At 53.0% G+C, this 19,993-nt stretch overlaps 2 protein-coding genes across 2 annotated transcripts in view; one reads left to right on the forward strand and one right to left on the reverse strand.

The window, feature by feature from the left end:
• Nucleotides 1–10,224, forward strand: part of RBP4 (retinol binding protein 4) — a 23,173-nt gene extending 12,949 nt beyond the window's left edge. The window contains exons 3-5 of the mRNA XM_021709608.1: nucleotides 25–230; nucleotides 7,279–7,491; nucleotides 9,936–10,224. Coding sequence (XP_021565283.1) covers nucleotides 25–230; nucleotides 7,279–7,491; nucleotides 9,936–9,973 — 457 coding nt within the window. The 3' untranslated portion in view covers nucleotides 9,974–10,224. The remainder of the gene's footprint in view (nucleotides 1–24; nucleotides 231–7,278; nucleotides 7,492–9,935) is intronic.
• A 4,087-nt stretch (nucleotides 10,225–14,311) lies between these two features.
• FFAR4 (free fatty acid receptor 4) overlaps nucleotides 14,312–19,993 on the reverse strand; it is an 18,413-nt gene continuing 12,731 nt past the window's right edge. The window contains exon 3 of the mRNA XM_021709609.1: nucleotides 14,312–14,894. Coding sequence (XP_021565284.1) covers nucleotides 14,505–14,894 — 390 coding nt within the window. The 3' untranslated portion in view covers nucleotides 14,312–14,504. The remainder of the gene's footprint in view (nucleotides 14,895–19,993) is intronic.

The raw sequence follows: 19,993 nt of genomic DNA on the forward strand, positions 1-19,993 counted from the left end.
CGCCCTGCGCTCCGGGGTCCCCAGGGCCCCGCGGGCCGGCCGGGGAGGGAAGGGGACCCCCGGGCGGGGGGTGGAAGCAAGCCCTTTACCAGGCTCGGCTCAGCGTCTCTCGGCGTTTTGCAGTAACTGGGACGTGTGTGCAGACATGGTGGGCACCTTCACAGACACCGAGGACCCCGCCAAGTTCAAGATGAAATACTGGGGCGTCGCCTCCTTCCTCCAGAAAGGAAGTGAGTAGCGCGGCTGTCTTGGGAACGGGGACCAGGCCTTGACGGACGGTTGGGCTTCCTCTCTAGCGTCACCCTTGGGAAAGGGTCCTGTGAGATAGGACCCAGGAGGACTCCCTGGGCTTGGTGACCCAGGACAAAAGTGTCCTTCAAGTGACCAGGCAGGAGCCCTCAGCATCCCCTGGGGAGGGGATGAGATGAGAGGAGCCACGTCTCTCCTCCCAGCTCTAGAAGCCTGACCTAGGCGCAAAGGGGCCTCCGGACTTGGCAGGGGCCATTTTCCCCTCAGTCACTGTGCCAGGATGTGCCACCTTCGCCTGCTTTCCCTCCTGCCTCCAGGCCGCCACTCCACGTGGCTTGGCATGGCCGTCTTGGCGACTGAGTCCCTGAGTGGCTTGCCTGCCTGGGCGGCAGCAGACTAAGGAACCCCATCCAATTCCAGGGACAGAGGGAGCCGCGTTCACAGAGTCGGCTTCCACCCTGTGCCCGGCGTTCCGATGCTGAGATTCGAACCAGGCATAGTGTTCCGCGTGGCAGGAGCCTCTTCCCTTTCCCCCAAGCACCAAAATTCAGACTTTGGAGGTGGGGTGTTGAGGACACTTAGAAGAACACGTCACACTTGACCCTAACTATGGGAATACAGGTGTCTACATGTTTTTTTCTACCTTTCCTCCATATTTCTCTGAAGTTCCAGATTTGGAGTGGAATAGGTCACTGGAGAATAATGGGGGGAAAGGGCACATCATGGCAGCTTAGGGAGTCAGAGAGTCAGTCCTACAAAAAGGGGTTCAACAGACAGATGAGTAAACTGAGACCAAGAGAACTTTGCCCAAAGCCATGCAACAGGTTTGTGAGAGCCAATGTCAGAAGCCAGGGTTCCCACACCCCAGGCCGGGATCAGGTGGCCCTGAACTGCCGGGAGGCCTATCACAGACCGACTTACGCAAGTATTGTTTGAGCTCTCCTGTGAGATAGGACCCAGGAGGACTCCCTAGGCTTGGTGACCCAGGACAAAAGTGTCCTTCAAGCGACCTGTTGCTCTCCACACATGGCATACACTCCTCGACTCCCTCTGAAGGGTTGGTTGGGTGAGATTGCAGTTTTCTAACTCAAGTTGCATTTTCAGTTTGGATGTACACTGTGCAGATGGCGTTCCTATACTGCCAAGGGACGGGAGATTTTTTTCGTTAGAAGCAATGAAAGTCATTTCAAGTAGTATAGCCAAACTTCCCAAAGTGGTTCATTTAGAGTAAAATATGTATTTTTCTGGTAATGGATTACAAAAAGCAATATAAGCGATATAAGATTATTAATTTTTAGAAAGAACAAACACATCGTGTTTTACAGTTTTTGTTTTGTTTTTTGTTTTTTTGAGTCAGGGTCACATTCTGTCACCAAGCTGGAGTGCACTGGAACACCACAGCTCACTGCAGCCTCAAGCTCCTGGGTTGAGGTGATCCTTCCACCTCAGTGTCCTGAGTAGCTGGGACTACAGACACGCGCCACCACACCTGGCTAATTTTTTAATTTTGTGGGGTTTTTTGTAGAGTCAAGGTCTCGCTATGTGGCCCAGGCTGGTTTCAAACTCCTGGGTTCAAGCAATCCTCCTGCTTCAGCCTCCTGAAGTACTGGGATTACAGGTGTAAGTCACCACACCAGGCTTCTACAACCTTTTGAAATATGCTTCTTAAAGGATTGGTACTTGGCAATGCCTTCAGGGACCGGTCAGGGAGGACCCAGTGAGGATTATGTCTCTTGCCTCTTCCTCTGTCTCCCAAACCAGATTACCTCTGCTTTGCCTCTTGTATTTTGGGATTTTTATCTAGGATCTCATTTGGAGGCAGAAAAGGTATTGAAATTTTGAAGGTTATTGCTACAGCTATTAAGCAGGATTAACCATCATATGGAAGGTGGAAGGTTACATTCCTTGTCAGGTCACATTTCAAGAAAGAAGTGAGGCTGTGTAGTGACTAAGCATGCCCAATTAAAATCAGATTGCCTGAGTCGAAATCCCAACTCAACCACTGCTTGTGGGACCTTGGAAATGTTCCTTAGCATCTCTGGGCTTTAGTTTCCTCATCTACAAAATAAGATGACTATCACACCTACCTCATGGAGTTGTGTTATGAGAGGCCGTGAGTTAACTTCAGAGAGCTCTCAGGACAGTGCCTGAGACATTCCTCCGTCAGTCTGACATTACTGGGGCTTAGCGATCGCCCTGGTCACAAAATCATAGCTTTGTGCTCTGGGTCTGGGATGGGAGAAGCCACAGAGACCACTGTCCCTCATTTTACAAGAAACTGAGGCCCATACTAGAGAAGTGACTGGCCTCGGGACACATAGCCGATGAGTTGCACTTAGTGACATCTTTTTTTTTTTTTGAGTCAGAGTCTTACTGTGTTGCCCAGACTGGAGTGTAGTGGCATACTCGCAGCCACCCCAGCCTCGACCTGCTGGGCTCCAGCGATCCTTCCACCTCAGCCTTCCAAGTAGCTGGAACTACAGGCACACACTACCAGGCCCAGCTAATTTTTCTTATTTATAGTAGAGGCGAGGTCTTGCCAAGCTCCCTGGGCTAGTCTCGAACCCCCAGCCTCAGGCAGTCCACTCGCCTCGGCCTCCCAAAGTGCTGGGACGACAGGCTGAGCCACCGAGCCCAGCTAGTGACATCTCTTAACCCAGGGCCTATCCCTCTGGTTTCTGAGTGTCTCACAGACTGGAAGGTCTGAGGGATCTACTTTCCTCTGTCTGAAATGCTTATTTCAGAGTCCTCTCGCAAAGCCCGCTTTCATTCCTCCTGCCAATTTCTTTCTTCCTTGACCCTGGCCTTGCTTTTAACACTGACATGGACAGGAGGGTTTGACGGGTACTCTGAGAGTGATCCGCATTCTCAGTCTTCCCCCTGCTCCTCACACCCTCAGACGGAGGTGTTTAAAATGGGGTACGCTTAGGGAGAGAAAATAACTTGTTAAGCTTGTTGTCAAATTATTTACCAATCGGATGTAACCAGTCTCTCCCATTGAACCCTAAATGTCAGTGTTCACAGGCTGACGTGCCGTACTGCCCCAGCCTTGGGCATGCTCAGTCCTGGCTTCCTCCTCTCCTGTCTCCACCAGCACCAAGAGGGGCTAAGGACGCTGCCGTCGGCAGGTCTTGTTTCCTTCGCTGCGAAACAGGGATACAGAATAGTCCCTGTATCCTAGGCTTGTTGGAAGGATGAATTAACGCAATGCGTGAAAAGGCTTAGCCGGATAGATAGCAATTGCTCAGGAAATATTGGCTCTGAGCATCCTTGTCTTGGGCCCTCTTAGAGAGACATGGACAAAGACTTCCTTTTGTTCTTTTCCCTGGAAAAAGTCTGCCCCTCTGCGGGTTAAGGAGCTTTGTCAGGCTGAATAACAGTGAGGGCTTAAAAGTCTACATCGGTGTTTCTCAAAGTTAGGGTTTCTGGACCACCTATATCAAATCAGCTGAGGTGCTTGTTAAAAATGCAGATTTCAGGCAACCTCTTTCAGGTCCCCTCCTGCTGTGGGAACTTTTCTGTCTTCTTAGTAAATCATACTTTCGCCGGGTACGGTGGCTCAAGCCTGTAATCCCAGCACTTTGGGAGGCTGAGAGGATTGCCTGAGCCCTGAGTTCGGGACCAGCCTGGGCAACTTGGTGAGACCTCTTCTCTACAATAAATAAAAAATATTAGCCAGGCCTGGTAGCACACGCCTGTAGTTCTGGTTACTTGGAAGGCTGAGGCGGAAGGATCACCAGAGCCCAGCAGGTCGACGCTGGGGTGGTCGTGAGCATGCCACTGCACTCCAGCCTGGGTGATGAAGTGAGACTCCAACTCAAAAAGTGAAAAAAATTAAAAAATAAATTATACTTTCTAAAAAAAATGCAGATTTCTGGGCCCAAACCCAGAGTTACTGAATGAGAAACTCTAGGGGCGGGGCCCTGGAGATTGTGCTTTAAGTATGCTCCTTGGGTATGTTTCTTCTGCACAATGAGGTCTAGAGAACTCTATCCGGTGAGTCCTCTTGGCTTACTCAGGTGTCAAGGCTCCAGGCTCCACTTACCATACTGGGACCTATTAGGTTTTGGGGGCGGGAGTTGAGATGAGGTCTCTCCATGTGGCCCAGGCTAGTCTCGAACTCCTGGGCTCAAGCTAACCTCCCACCTCAACCTCCCAAAGAGCCAGGTTTACAGATGTGAGCCACTGCACCTGGCCTCTTGGGTTACTTTGACAATGAGACAGAAATAGCATGAAATCTCCGACCTGGCTGTCTCAGCTGGACCATAAGGCCTGATAGGGAGTGTCCCACTTGGTCTTGTCTAGATGACTAGAGGACACAGGGCTAAGAAGCTGAAGGTGTGCGCTCTGGGCCCACAGCAGTGAACGACAGATGGATGGAACCAGGTCGCCAGAGACAGCTCCTTCTTCTAAGTGCTTTCTTTGGGTTATGGACTGGCCGTCTAAATTTCTAAATCAGTGTGTGTGGGTGCAGTGTAGACACAGCTGCAGTATAAGCCCACCTCCTGGGAGGGTGGAGGGAGGCGGGGCTTTCTCCCTAGCGCAATCGGGGGTAAGGGGGCATCTGGTTCTTGAAAGAAACCCTGCCCAGCTGCCAGAAGCGAGGAGGCTGGAGGAGCGAGCTTACTGGCAACTCTTCTTTTGCAAATACTCTTCGAAGGGAGAGTCTGTTCAAGGTGGCTGGCATTTAAATCATTCGCCTTTGAACTCTTCAGCCAAAAAGAGCCTGGAGAGTCACCAAGCCAATGTCGGCCTTCTTTTAAAGTCTAGAACAGTAGCCAATTGTACTCAATCCAAGCATGGAAGGCTACTCAGTTTCTATGTCAGAGTTCACATTCTGGCAACAGTTCTGGAAAAAAAAAAAGGCAGATTTGCCAAGCTAATAGCTGTCTGGGTTATGAGTCGCAGTAACACTTTACAGGAGAGTGTTTTTGGATCTGAGGCCTGGGCTCGTGGGGGGCCCGTGAGCCCCAGAACCAGGAAGAAATGACCTCATCAGGGCCGATGCTTGGAGACCGTGAGGGCAGCGTGGTTAGGGTGAGGCCCAGTAGACAGTCCGTGGCTTCTATTCCTGGCCTTTCTGCTGAATAACTTGGTGGTCACTGCTGGGCGGTCATGGGTCTGGGGCATCCCCTCAGCTCCACCTCTGACCCTGTCACCCTGGGACAGCCTGGGAGGCACAGGGGTGGCTCATTCTTCCTCCAGGGGACAGCCAGAGAAAAGGACCCCACCCCTGCTCCCATGACCACCCTCCTGCAGGGCCTAGGTGTGGGCTGAACCCCATTCTAGGGCCGTTCTCAGAGGGACACATCCAGGGTGACTTAGGGCGAGAGTAACAGATGGCGCCTTGTCCCCTCTTGTCCCGGGTCATCGAGCCCCTCCGCGTTCCTCCAGCTGGGGCATCACAGAGGCAGATTATCCCTTGCTCCAAGACCCTGGTGTGAGATGGAGATGCCTTTTGTGTCACGGTCTCTCTCCCTGCAATGTGCTTACTGCCTGGAGACCGTGTGGCCTGGAGGTTAAGTTCATGGGCTCTGGAGTTCCAGTCCTTGCTCGAATCCCTGTTCTCCCCTGCTCTTTGTGATCCTAGGGGAATTATTTTGGTTCTCTGTGCCCCAGTTTCCCCATCTGTAAAATGGGAAGAATAGTGTGTACTTATGAGTTGATGTGAGTGATAACCGAGAAAATGTATAAAACGTGTTCATGTAGTGACTGGCGTGGAATTCGGTGCCCAGACAGCCCCAGCCAAGGCTATAGGCTACCAAGAAGGCTAAATTAGGGAGAGACGGGCACTTTAATCTGAATGTTCATTCTCTGTGGCAAATCATCCACATCCATTCTTTTTTCTGAATCAAAGTCTTACTCTGTCGCCCAAGCTGGAGTGTAGTGGCACCATCGTGTCTCACCACAGCCTCGACCTCCCAGGCTCAGGTGATCCTTCCGCCTCAGCCTCCCTAACCACCGAGACTACAAGAATGCACCGCCACTCCCAGCTAATCTTTTTTAAAATTATTTTTGTAGAGATGAGGTCTTGCTATGTGGCCCAGGTTGGTCTCAAACTCTTGGGCTCAAGCGGTCCTCCGGCCTCAGCCTCCCAAATTGCTAGGATTACAGGCGTGAGTCACCATGCCTGCCCACTTAGGAACGTTATTTCCCTCCTGCCTTTGTGGATATTTTTACCACCTTCCTCTACTCTTTCCCTTCATGACTCACAGCTCAGCCTTGAGGAAGACATGCTGCCTAAGCTCCCCAAGGCTCAGCTCTGCCTCTCCTGGGGATGTGTGCAGAATGCAAGCTGTAGAGGAATATCTGAGGCCAGATGGGGGGCAGCTTATGCCCCTGGGGCAAAAAAAAACCAACAAAAAACACTCTACTCTCTTGCTGGCTCAGAGAAGTCAGTAGAGTTACTAGGCAGGAACTAGGAAGAAGTCAGAAAGGTCGTGACCATGAAGTGGCTTCCACAGCCTGGTCATTGAGATGAGTGGGGACCAGCTTACAGAGAAAGACACATCCTGATGGTGGGTTGGCAGAAGTCGGTGGTCCTCAGACATGAGCCACAAAAGACACGGGCACGAAGAGGCTGGATGACAACAGCAGACAGGCTGATTCTGTGGCTTTGACGGGCCCATATTCTCGGTGTCACACTGACCATCAGGACGAGAGAGAATTGTTGGAGCGAAGTTCCCCCCTGCCAACTCCAGGCCTTTTTTCTATAAAGGAGAACAAATTTCTTTTTTGTTCTTGTTTTGGTAGAGATGGGGTCTCACTATGTCGCCCAGGCTGGCCTTGATCTCCCGGCCTCCCAAGGTGCTGGGATTACAAGCGAGACCCACCGTGCCCGGCCAAGGTCCTTTCTGATTTACCCGATTGTACAAAAGCTCTCAGAATTCTCCACTGTCTCCTGCTTCCTATGAAATGGAACTCGTTCCTGGAAGCGGCTGGTTCTCAGTGGCGAGTCTCCCCACACTGGAGCCCGCCAGAGGCTGGGGGAACCCCTCGACTGACACCGTGGCTTTTTCTGGCTTGCAGACGATGACCACTGGATCATCGACACGGACTACAACACGTACGCCGTGCAGTACTCCTGCCGCCTCCTGAACCTGGACGGCACCTGTGCTGACAGCTACTCCTTCGTGTTTTCCCGCGACCCCCACGGCCTGCCTCTCGACGTGCAGCGGGTGGTCAGGCAGCGGCAGGAGGAGCTGTGCCTGGCCAGGCAGTACCGGCTGATCGTCCACAATGGTGAGTTGGGGCCCACGAGCCCGTGAAACGCACATCCTCTGCACTCGCGAGAAGACGGGGTCTTAGGAGCCCCGTGCTGAGGCCAAGTTCTGATCCTTCTCGAAAGGTCTTTCGCCGCCCTTGTCATGGGGCAGATGCAGGAGTGGGCGGGGGGAGGGGGCTTGGTCCAAAATCCTGGCACTTTTTTCTTTTTTTTTGAGTCGGAGTCTCACCCTGTCACCCAGGCCTGAGTGCAGTGGTGCAATCATGGCTCACCACAACCTCCATCTCCTGGGCTCAGGCGAGATGATCCTTCTGCCTCAGCCGCCCAAGTAGCTGGGACTACAGGTGTGCACTGCTACGCCTGGCTAATTTAAAAAAAAAATTTTGTAGCGACAGGGTCTTGCTATGTTGCCCAGCCTGATCTCAAACTCCTGGGCTCAAGCCATCCTCCCGCCTCTGCCTCCCAAAGTGCTGGGATTATAGGCGTGAGCCACCACACCTGGCCTTGGCACTTTTAAGTGAAAATGCAATGGACACTTTTCCTTATACTCTGCTACCTAAGGCCACCTCTGTGGTCACATCTGGCTACACTGGCCTGAAAAGTTATTTGGACCGAATTATTGGGGATTGAACAGTCTAGTAAAAAGAGGCGGGCAGTTCCTGTGGCCACTGATGTAAAAACTCAACAGAGGCAGCCGCATCACAAGCTCAGAAGAGAATGATTTCCAGAAACGCGCCTTTTTCTAGACGGAACCAAGTACCCATTATATTGACTAACTGGATGCCCTCATTTGGAACCTTGATTCCTTAGGACAGCTGTAGGATCTTTTTATAGCTATTGCCTGAGTCTGATCTTGACTTAAAACCCAGGAACACTGTGGGAACAACTGCTGTCTAGCTGAATGGATGCTCACTCGTTCTCAGAAGCGGGGTTTCAAAATCCAGGGTAACACTAACATGTACCAAAAAACAGGGCAAAACTGAGCATTCCTGTTGGTCACTAATGGACTCGTTCCACCAAACACATGAACTCAGACCAACATCTTAACTAAGTGGTGGAAGCTTCTCCCTGGGGATTTCGCCCGCGCCCAGTCCTTAACCAGCAGTGTCTCACTCAACCCTCAGGAACACCTTATGAAGAGATACTCTTGTTTTTTATAAAGACAGGGTCTCACTATGTTGCCCAGGCTGGTCTCGGATACTGGCTTCAGGCAGTCCTTTCACCTCAGCCTCCCAAAGTGCTGGGATTACGATGTGAGCCACCACTCCCAGCTGAAGTAGACACTCTTATTATCCACATCACACAGAGGAGAAAATGGAGGCTGACAAAGATCAAGAAAGTTGCCCCAGACCTCCATTAGGTAGTTGAGTTGGAGGCCAACCTCCAACTATTGTGACTCTGAAGAGTCCGTGGTGCCACCTGGTAACACATGACATGAGACATGGGAAACTTTTTTTTTTTTTGAGAGAGAGAGAGAGAGAGAGAGAGAGAAGTGGTCTTGCGATGTTTCCCAGGCTGGTCTCGAACTCCTGGGCTTCAGCAGTCCTCCCTCCTTTGTCTCCCAAAGTGCTGGGATTACAGGCATGAGCCATTGCATCTGGTCGTGGCAAACACGTAATAAAACCACCAACAGTGTGGCTGAGGACAGGCTGACGTGGACCTCTCTCCTTGAAATCGAAGGATGAGCCCCTAACACCTTGAAGTAAGAAAGAGCTATGTCCTACAGCAGATCCTAATCTGTCAGGCCCCCATGGCCCCCAGGGAAATTCAAAGGGGTTCCAGAGGCAACCTCGAGGGTGTTTAGGAATTCTAGCCACATCTAGTTTTTCAAGGGTTGTGATCTGCTGTGATGTATTTGAATAAAGAAGTGTTTGGCTGTTGGTTCACTTCTGTAATCTGAGCACTTTGGGAGGTCGAGGCAGGAAGATTGTTTGAGGCCAGGGGTCTGAAAGCAGCCTGGACAATATAGCAAGACCCTGTCTCTACAAAAAGTTTTAAAAATTATCTGCGTGTGGTGGTGCATGCCTGTGGTCCTAGCTACGCAGGAGGCTGCAGGGGAAGGATCCCTTGAGCTCAGGAATTCAAGGCTGCAGTGAGCTATGATCACGCCACCGCACTCCAGCCTGGGTGACAGAGTGAGATCCTGACTCTTTTTTTTTTTTTTAATTGGAGTCTTACTCCATTGGCCAGGCTGGAGTGCAGTGGCATGCTCATGGCCAACCCAGCATCAACCCACTGGGCTCAGGCAACCCTTCCTCAGCCTTCTAAGTAGCTGGAACTGCAGAAGCACACCACCATGCCCGGCTAGTTTTTGTGATTTATTGTAGAGACAAGGTCTCACCAAGTTGCCAAGGCTGGTCTCGAACCCGTGGGCTCAAGCCACCCTCTCATCCTGGCCTCTTCTCTATATAAGCTCGGGGTCGTCTTTATGTCGCCCATGGCTCTGTTTTCTGTGTTCCAGGTTACTGCGATGGCAAGTCAGAAGGGAACCTTTTGTAGCGACATCAGAGACGCCAAGTTTCATCTGGAAGATTCTGATTCGCTCTCACTCAGTCTTCAACTCTATTTATCTGTAATCTGCCCTCTCTCCTCACCTTCTCTGAGTTCACATAGACCCTTCAGTACACGCACAAATCTACGGGGGAATCCGTGACTCTGCGGTCAAATGTCTATCCTGAAGTTTCCTGAGGGATCATTTGAGGCTTAGGATTCCAGATTTTGATTCATTAAAATATAGCCATCCCTCCCTACGATTTGAGTTTTTATTTGTGCTCGCATCTCCGTCCAAGTGAGAAATCCTGTAGATGCCTGGGCGGTTGCACGTTTCTACGCCAGGAGGGCGCGGCTCTTTCTGAACTTTGACCAGTTCGAGTACCTGGTCTCCATCCGTCATTAAAGGCTGACTTCTCCCAACTTCCTGAAAAGAGCTTTCCTCTTTAACCCAGAAGGGCCTTGGCGACCCACCTGACCAGAGCACTGAGGCCAGACAAGGGAGTGAGTATAGGCCAGGCCAGAGACCCCAAAGCCTCTGTCAGCCCCAGGCCTGTGAAGTGGGCAGGACAAGCCCCCACCCCCAGATTCAAGAGGCTGCGAGTTACGGTCAAGGTGACCTATAGGAAACACCCCCAGTCCTTCACTGCCTCCAGCACGCAATTCACTTCTTATTTTAGGTGTAGCCCAGATGTTGAGGGTCTGAGGGCGGCCTCTGGCTTCCCTGGGGCAGTTGGGAGAGGGGTCCCTGGAAGCTGGGTCTGTAGAAGACAAAATCGTCCCCTGCCTGGAGTATAAAGAGGGACTGGACGGGGGGGAGTGTGGAGGTAGTGAGACTGCACCTGTGTCCTTGACCATGGGTCCGCATGCGAAGCCACTTGCCTCAGTTTCCCAGGGGTTCCCAAGAGCCTCTGTTTCTCATCTTGAAAAAGCAGCAGGCAATCTCCTCGGTGCCCCCCCGCCCTCACCCAGCCTGTGGTAGCTTTTCTATCCCCTTAAAAAATTCTACTTTCTCGAAAAGAAAAGAAAAAGCAGCAAGGCTTTGGTACCAGAATGCTTCGGTTTTAAGTGGAAATCTAGCGCAGATGTGGGTTAACTGTGACGTTCCATGGCTCCTCCAAGCCTCACTCTTCTCTTGTGAGATATGGGCTAACAGTCCTGCCCGCGGGGTGTGGTAAGGATTCCACAAGGGAACATCACCAAGGGCGCTTAGAGGCTGTGCACACTCACCAAGTGCCAGGCTGATGTCTGCAAAAGACATTGAGAGTGGGGAGGGGTCACAGGTCCTCCTAGGCGCTGGCATATTCTGGGGTTCTGGGAGGCTCCTGGTCCCCCACCTCCGTGTTCTCTACCAAAGAGAGAGGAGACAGGTGGCCACCAAGGGAAGGCCCCACCTTTCACGGGGATGGAACCACAGGCTGTCAGGGCCTGGCTCGCTCGGTCAAGCTGACAACCTCAGAGACCTATAAAGTAGCCACATCACTTCAAAATCAGCTTTAATGGACCAAATCCACTAACTAAAATGAACAAAAGACCCCTGTTCCTCCTCGAGCTTGGGATCACCACGAATCTCACTTAGGAGCAGATCCAGACAACCACACAAGCAGTGGCAATGACTGGTGCCGATCTGCTCGGCAACAAAGGTTTGCTGAGCACCTACTATGTGCCAGGCCCCGTGTGCTGCATGTTTCAGTCAGCGGGCCTGCCTCCCGGTGCTGGCCAGCCCCTGGGCTTTATCTCTGGCTCTGGTTTCTTCTCTCCACGGTCTCCCGGAGAAATTTTCATAAAGCCACAGGTCCGTAAACACCATCTGGATCTGCAAACGACTCGTGTCTGCAGGCCCGGGCTCCGCATGCCCGCACCCACATGTCTAGTCTGCGGAAGTCTCGCGCAATTTCAAACTCACCCACCCGAGTGAAACTCTCAATTCTCCCACCCCCACCTCCCCACCGGCTTCCCTGTCTCCGTGGTCTGTTCTACCATTCAACCAAGGTCAGGCCAACAATCTAGGCTTCACCCTTAAATCCCCTGTTTCCCTCACATTCTATCAATCCCATCCATTCCATCAATAAACCTTCTTGGCTCCACCTTCCTGAAGTCCGTCCTTAAGTCTTGTCTCACGATCCCTCCCAGAAGCCACTCACCTCCAGGGTCCCCATCACCTTGTTCGGCCTTGGCCGCCGCCTAACTGGTCTCTATTTTCTTTTTTACTTTTCTTTCCTTTTTGGAGTCAGGGTCTCACTCTATTGCCCAGGCTGGAGTGCAGTTGCACAATCATGACTTACAGCTGGGACTACAGGGGTGTGCCACTACCCCCAGGTAATGTGTTGATTCTTTGTAGAAAAGAGATCTCACTATGTTGCCCAGTCTGGTGTTGGACTCCTAGGCTCAAGCGATCCTCCCGCCTCCACTTCCCAAAATGCTGGAATTACAGGTGCGAGCCACCACCCCAGCCTCTGTTTTCATTCTTGCTCCCCAAGGTCTATTCCCTACACAGTGGCCAAAGTAACATTTGAGTACATTCACCAGGTCACATCAGCCTTCAGTTGCAAACCCCCAGGGCCGCCCACGAACACACAACAAACTCCCAGGTCCCACGTGATCTGGACCCGCCACGGCATCCAGGCTAGTGGCCAGTGCAGGGCAGCCTCCGTCAACGGTCACTCCGCTCACCTTCCACTGCTCCTGTTTGTCACACAAGCCAGCCGGCCTGTAGCCCCCAGTGCCTCTTTGGCCTGCAAATCCTCCTTCTCCAAGTGCACGTGGGTGGCTCTTTCTTGCAGCTCACCTTTTGCCCCAAATGTCCGTCCACAGAAGGATCTTCCCAGGCCCCCCCTCGACTCTATTGAAATGCCCCCACTCCCCAGAACCCTGTCCCGTTCTCCTCTGGGTCCTCACTCTACGACGCCACATTATTTATTGACATCTGTTGGGCGTGTCTGCCCCCGACTAGAAGGTACACTTCCGGGGAGAGGGCCATGGCCGTCTGGCTCACAGCTGTCTTCCCAGCACCAAGAACACTGTCTGCCCCGTTAGGCCTTGGCTGGATGGATCCACCAGGGGTTCACTCCTGAACTCACTCTCAAACATTTCAGAGTCTTCCTGCCTTCTCTCGAAATTCATGAAACTGCCTCGCCTAAGATGGGCCATGGCATTTTTTATTTTAAAAAATCCTTTCCTAGCCGGGCTCGGTGGCTCAGCCTGTCATCCCGCGCCTTTGGGAGGCTGAGGTGAGTGGATTGCCTGAGCCTGTGGGTTCGAGACCCGCCTGGGCAGGCGAGCCCTCATCTCTACAATAAATCAAAAAATCAACCGGGCATGGTAGCGCGCGCCTGTAATTCCGGCTACTTGGAAGGCTGAGGCGGGAGGATCGCCGGAGCCCAGCAGGTCGAGGCTGCGGTGGTCGGGAGCGGCCACAGCACTCCAGTCTGGGCGACAGAGTGAGACTCCAACTCAAAAAAAAATCCTTTCCTGAGCTGGGCTCAGTGGCTCAGCCTGTAATCCCGCGCCTTTGGGAGGCTGAGGTGAGTGGATTGCCTGAGCCCGCGGGTTCGAGACCCGCCTGGGCAGCGAGACCTCATCTCTACAATAAATCAAAAAATCAGCCAGGCGTGGTAGCGCATGCCTGTAATTCCAGCTACTTGGAAGGCTGAGGCGGAAGGATCATCGGAACCCAGCAGGTTGAGGCTGTGGTGGCCGGGAGCGGCCACTGCACTCCAATCTGGGCAACAGAGTGACACTCCAACTCAAAAAAAAAAAAAAAAATCCTTTCCTTGTTACTTGGAAGTTCCTCAACTGCTCTAAATGTGAATGCATGAGCCTAAGGCTGTCCGCGTCCCGGGGAGATGGAGGGTCCGGAGTGGCTGAGACCCTTCAGAGAAATCTGGGTTCAGAATCACTTCCAAGACTCCCTTGGAAGCCAGTCAAGTGTGGCTTTCTACGTAGGACATGCGATCGCTGGACAGTTATAAATAAGCATTTATTAAATTCAGTCCTATTCCAAACACACGAAAAAGTTCATGTTTAAAAGGAACCCATCGGGCTGGGCTGGGTGGCTCAGCCTGTCATCCCAGCACTTTGGGAGGCAGAAGCGAGTGGATTGCCTGAGCCCGCAGGTTCGAGATCCGCCCGGGCAACTTGGCAAGCCCTCGTCTCTACAAGAAATAAAAAATCAGCTGGACTTGGTAGTGCATGTCTGTAGTTCCAGCTACATGGAAGGCGCAGGCGGAAGGATCACCAGAGCCCAGCAGGTCGAGGCTGCGGTGAGGGAGCGTGTCACCCCACTCCAGTCCGGGCGACAGAGTGAGACTCCAACTCAAAAAAAAAAAAGGAACTCATCAAACAAGTCTTTTTATGAAGGGAAAACGCTACGATCCCGTTTGATTATCCCTTAGTGGGCCGGCGCTGTAAATGGGTGTCAGCACAGGTAACATTTTCTAAATCAGGGCACATGGCTGGAGGGTCCTGGAAGTGAACGCCCTTTAAACGTGCGCCATGGCTCCCCAGAGAGGGACAGGTGCCACCCACAGAGACAGACACATTAGCTGGAAATCACGGACAAGTCATTTCTTCGGATGGACGTGTCTGTCAACACGACCCCCTTCTCTGTGAACAAGAAGCAGGCGAAGATCTTCCTCCACTCATTTCTCAGCAGCGCCATGTTGTAGAGGATGGGGTTCAGAGCCGAGTTGGCGAACGTGAAGGCCACCACCCAGAAGAAGAGGGACGGCCAGATGACCAGGTCCTGCCGGAAGTTCTGGACCAGGATGAGGAGGATGGTGATGATGATGGGGCTCCACATGATGAAGAAGGACACCATGAGCAGGAAGAGCGTGCGGAAGAGCCGGAAGTCCTGCTGGGACACGCGGAGCTGGTGGCTCTCCGAGTAGGCCAGGTTCACCGTCAGCCTCCTTCTCGACGCCTTGGTGATCTGCAGGAAGCCAAAAGCCTGGGGTCACACGGTTCACCGCGGGATGTCGGGGGGCTCGGGTTAGGCTCTGCCGTCCCCGTGAAACTAGACTTATGAGCCCGCACGACTTGGCTGGAGAGAGGCAGAAAGCCACCCACTGCTCAATGACAGTGGAGGAGGGGAAGGGAGAAGCTTGAATGGGGGGGAGGACTCGAAAGGGGGCCCCTTCCCCTTCCTTGTTACTTCTTTTTTAAGAAGAGGTAGGTATAGCCGGGCTCGGTGGCTCAGCCTGGAATCCCGCGCCTTTGGGAGGCTGAGGTGAGTGGATTGCCTGAGCCCGCGGGTTCGAGACCCGCCTGGGCAGCGAGACCTCATCTCTACAATAAAACAAAAAATCAGCCGGGCGTGGTAGCGCATGCCTGTCATTCCGGCTACTTGGAAGGCTGAGGCGGAAGGATCGCCGGAGCCCAGCAGGTCCAGGCTGCGGTGGCCGGGAGCGGCCACTACACTCCAGTCTGGGCGACAGAGTGAGACTCCGACTCAAAAAAAAAAAAAAAGAAAGGTAGGTAGGTCAGGTGCGGTTTCACGCCTGTCATTCCAGCATTTGGGGAAGCTGAGGTGGGAGGATCGCTTGAGCCTAGGAGTCCGAGACCAGCCTGGGCAACCTAGCGAGAACTTGCCTCTCCAAAAAATAATAAGAACAATGTTTAAAAAGAGATAAGTCATTCATCGCATACAAAATATGCTCGAGGTACAAACTGAAACAGTACAATCCTGACAGGACCCCCTGAAGGGTATCAGGGCTCCAGCCTAGTGTCCTTTCCCGTCCCACTCCTCAGTGGTGACAGCTCCCTGTACGGCCTTCCAAAAATGTGCCCTGCCTATGGGAGCACAGGTGTCTGGTACACACCAGCCCCCACCCTGAACCCGCCCTGTTGGGCGCTTGTACCATCTCAGCACAGAGAGGGCACCTCATCCTCGTCGCCTTGCTGGTGGCCGCGTATATTCCGCAACGTGGCTGACCAGGCCCCGACGGATGGATGTTTGATTTGTTTGGCCCTGTCTATCTGGGGAGGGGGCCGCTGAGGGGCCCGCTCCGGCTCTCCCCCTCCCCCGACAGGGTGTTGGGTGGCCGGTGCTGCAAGAGGTGGCCTGTCAGTGTGGCCGTGGCCGGGCAGAAAGGACGGTGGACGCACTCCAGGCCCCTTTCCTGTCACATGCTGCCCTTGCCCACAGGCCCCGGGGTTGGGGGCTTGGGGAAGATGGCAAGGCTGGAGGCAGCTTGATTGCCAGGGCAGCTGCTGTGGGGGTCAGCCCAAACAAGAAGCTGAGCCTGGCAAGGCGCCCCCTATGCCCCGTGACTGTAAGTGCTGCCTGGGCATGAGCCTCTCGGCCGCAGGGCCTGCTGGCACCAAGTCAACCACATGGCACCAGCCAACGTGAGGCCACCTCACCTGGGCCATCCTGCAATTGCTGTCCTGAGGGAGAGCGAGCAGCCTTTCCTTCCCCTCCCCCCTCTTCCTGCTCTGGCATCACAGACCCCTCCTGGACTGCGGGCGGGAGGAGGACCCTCGAAATTTCTTTTCTTTTTTTTTGAGTCAGAGTCTCATTTCGTCACTCAGGCTGGAGTACAGCGGCACGCTCACGGCCATGGCAGCCTCGACCTGCTGAGCTCAGGCAATCCTTCCACCTCAGCCTTCCAAGTAGCTGGAACTACAGGTGTGCACCACCACACGCAGCTAACATTTTTATTTATTGGAGACACAAGGTCTCGTCAAGTTACCCAGGCTGGTCTTGAACCCCTGAGCTCAAGTAATCCTCTCACTTCTGCCTTCCAACGTGATGGGATTACAGGTGTGAGCCACTGCGCCTGGTGGTGCTTGAAATTGCCTATGAGATTGATGTTTTAAAATAAGCAGGAGGCTGGGCATGGTGGCTCATGCCTGTGATCCCAGCATGTTGGGAGGCCAAGGTGGGAGGATCGCTTGCACCCGGAAGTTTGAGATCAGCCTGGGCAATAGAGTAAGATCTTGTCTCTACAACACATCACAAAATTAGCCGGACAGAGTAGGGCACACTTCTAGTCCCAGCTACTTGGGAAGTTGAGGTGGAAGAATCCCTCGAGGCCAGGAGTTCAAGGTTACAGCAGTGAGCTATGATTGCACCACTGTACTCCAGCCTGGGAGACAGAGTGAGACCCTGACTCAAAACAACAAACAAACACATAGGCAGACATAACCAAAAAGTGGCTGGACCGTTCTAGCATCAGACACAAGGGTCATCAAAGGTGCCCCACCCACAGCAAGAATGAGGAGCTGGTCAGGTCATGGCTGGTGACATTTGTTGAAAAGTCCCAACCATTTCATATCTGTGCCCCCAACTGAGACATGGCCACTGGTGGAATAACGCCCTCAGGCGTGTCTTTGAAGGTATCAATGGATAAACCCCTAACAGTGGAACTGCTGGATCACTAAAATGTTGTAACAATGACAGGGCAGGCGTTACAGCAGAGGGTGACAGGTAGTGTAGACCACCCTGGCTGTGTGACTCTAGAAGGGGGTTCTGGAAGCTTCTTTCAGGAGATCCCAGAAGCAGTGATCCCTCGGTCTCCTGTCCAGTCTGCTCAGAGGGCCGTGCTTGAGTGTCCAAGAGGCTGATTTTTAGTTGACAACCTTGGATACAGAAATGGCCCATCAATGGAGGCAAGCTGACCAGACTAAAATAAAGCCCTAGGCCGGGTGCCGTGGCTCATGCTTGCAATCCTAGCATGTTGGCAGGCCATGGCAGGAGGATTGCTTGAGCCCAAGAGTTTGAGACCAGCCTAGATAACATAGTGAGATCTCATCTCTACAAAAAATAAAAAATAAAAATAAAAAAATTAGCCGAGCATGGTGGTGTGCGCCTGTAGTTCCAGCTAACTTGGGAGACTGAGGTGGAAGGATCGCCTGAACCCAGGAGGTCGAGGCTGTGGTGACCCATGATCATGCCACTGCACTCCAGCCTGAGCCACAGAGCGAGCTCCTCAACTCCCAAAAAAAAGAAAGAAAGAAAAAGAAAAAAGAAAATAAATTCCTGATGGGCGTGGTGGTGCGCCTCTGTAGTTCCAACGCTGCGGAAGGCTGAGGTGGGAGGATTGTTTGAACCCAGCCTGGGCAATATAGTGAGGCCTTATCTCTTTAAAAGAAAAAAAGACTGTCCTAAAACGAAGCCCTGTGTGTCCTCTCATCACACTGTCCACATAAAAACATGTTTGCGCCACACAAAATTTCATAACACCTCAGAATCATGGTGTTGCCACCAGACGGGCCCAAGCATCACCTGAGTGGTCCTCCCAGACTTTCTGCAGTTCCAAGAAGCTCCCGTATGCAGCAACCATCCCCACTCTTGCTTCTGCCGGTCCATGCACCACACTTTGAGTAGCCAGGGTCCAGTCTACCCCCTCCTCCCACCAGTGAGGAAACAGCCTTCTGAGAGACGGTCCAGTCAAGCTACTTTGAAAACAGGAGACTTGGAAGCGTTTAGCTTTGGGAGCAAAAACTCAGGAGGCTGGATCAGTGGGAGAGAAAGTGCAGCTGCCATGGAAGCGTCTCCCAGGCTCAGGGAATCTCCCAGGCGCAGGGTGGGTGGGTGGGCGAGCAGGCTGGGAGCGACTCCCCGCCTCCCCCCATGGCTGGAGAGGGTCCGTGCTCAGCTCTGGGTGCCCTGGGGATACATATGGTGTCCTGCCCTTAAGCCTAATTCCAATTGTCCCCTAGGCAGAGGCAGACATCTTCAATGATGCCAAGAGGTGGGCGGGGCCAGAGTGGGGCTGGTAGGCGGAGCCTGGCCCTGCACAGCTAACCTGGGATCCGATGGAAGCTCCGCCCCTGGGGAAGACATCCACTGCAGGACGTCTTGACCACATCAGCTGTCCTTGCCGGCTCACCTGGTGTTGTGGGCCACATGATCTGCCTTCCCTGCAGGAAGAGGCTGCTGGCCATGCAACGGGTGCCACATCACCCTGAGCCCTGGTCGGCCACAGGCCCCACTGCTGGCTCTGTGCCAGCACCCCTAGGCCCATCCCCCAAGACTCCTGACCCTTGAGCTGAGAAGAAATTAGAAGATAATTCACATGATCCACAGTGCAGACAAGTGTAACTCCAAGACCAGAATGACTGGAGTATTCCTTAGAATACTCCTAACTAGCTGGGCACAGTGGCTCACACCTGTAATCCCAGTACTTCGGGAGGCTGAGGAGAGAGGATTGCCTGAGTCCAGGGGTATGAGACCAGCCTGAGCAACTTGGTGAGACCTCGCCTCTACAATAAATCAAAAAAGTAGCCGGGCGTGGTGGCATGCACCTGTAGTCCCAGCTGCTTGGGAGGCTGAGGTGGAAGGATCACTTGAGTCCAAGAGGTTAAGGCTACAGTGAGCCATGACCATGCCACTGCCCTCCAGCCTGGGCAACAGAGTGAGACCCCAACCCCCAAAAACCAGAGGAATACTTCCGGCTAGCTCATGAAAGGACAGTCATTGGGCTTTTATGGTTGAGTGTGGTTGCTTACTCTGTGGGGTGGCATCGGTCCACCTGTCGGTGACAGAACGAAAGCAGCATGTCCCCTCCTCCCGAGGGGCTCCACCGTACACCTGTCCTCTCTGTTGTCACACTCTGGATCATGACTCCTGCCTCTCAGATGCAAAAACGGGCTTTCAGGAAATGTCAGTGACTTGCTGAAGGTCATTCTGTTGATTATACATGGTCAAAGGCGTGTCTGTGAAAATCCAGCTCAGTGGGTTAATGATTCGCCGTGTCACGAGCGGCTCAAGAGGCTCAAGAGGCCCCGCATGATTCAGGCCTGCCTGCCCTACACAGCTCTGTGGCCGGGGTGCTCAGAGGACAGCATTCCCCCATCTTGGGCTCAACTCAGGAGGACGCAATGGCACATGCAAGTCTGGAAGACGCTGTGTAAATCAAAATCAGAACTTGTGTTCAGGCCGGGTACGGTGGCTCACACCTGTAATCCAAGCATTCTGGGAGGCTGAGGTGGGAGGACTGCTTGAGGCTGGGAGTTTGAGACCAGCCTGGGCAACATAGCAAGACCTTGCCTCTAAATGTAAAAAAAAAAAAAAAAAAAAAATTT

Source organism: Carlito syrichta, unplaced genomic scaffold (genome assembly GCF_000164805.1).
Source record: "Carlito syrichta isolate Samal-C Ts95f unplaced genomic scaffold, Tarsius_syrichta-2.0.1 Scaffold260196, whole genome shotgun sequence".
NCBI classification, from domain to species: Eukaryota; Metazoa; Chordata; class Mammalia; order Primates; family Tarsiidae; genus Carlito; species Carlito syrichta.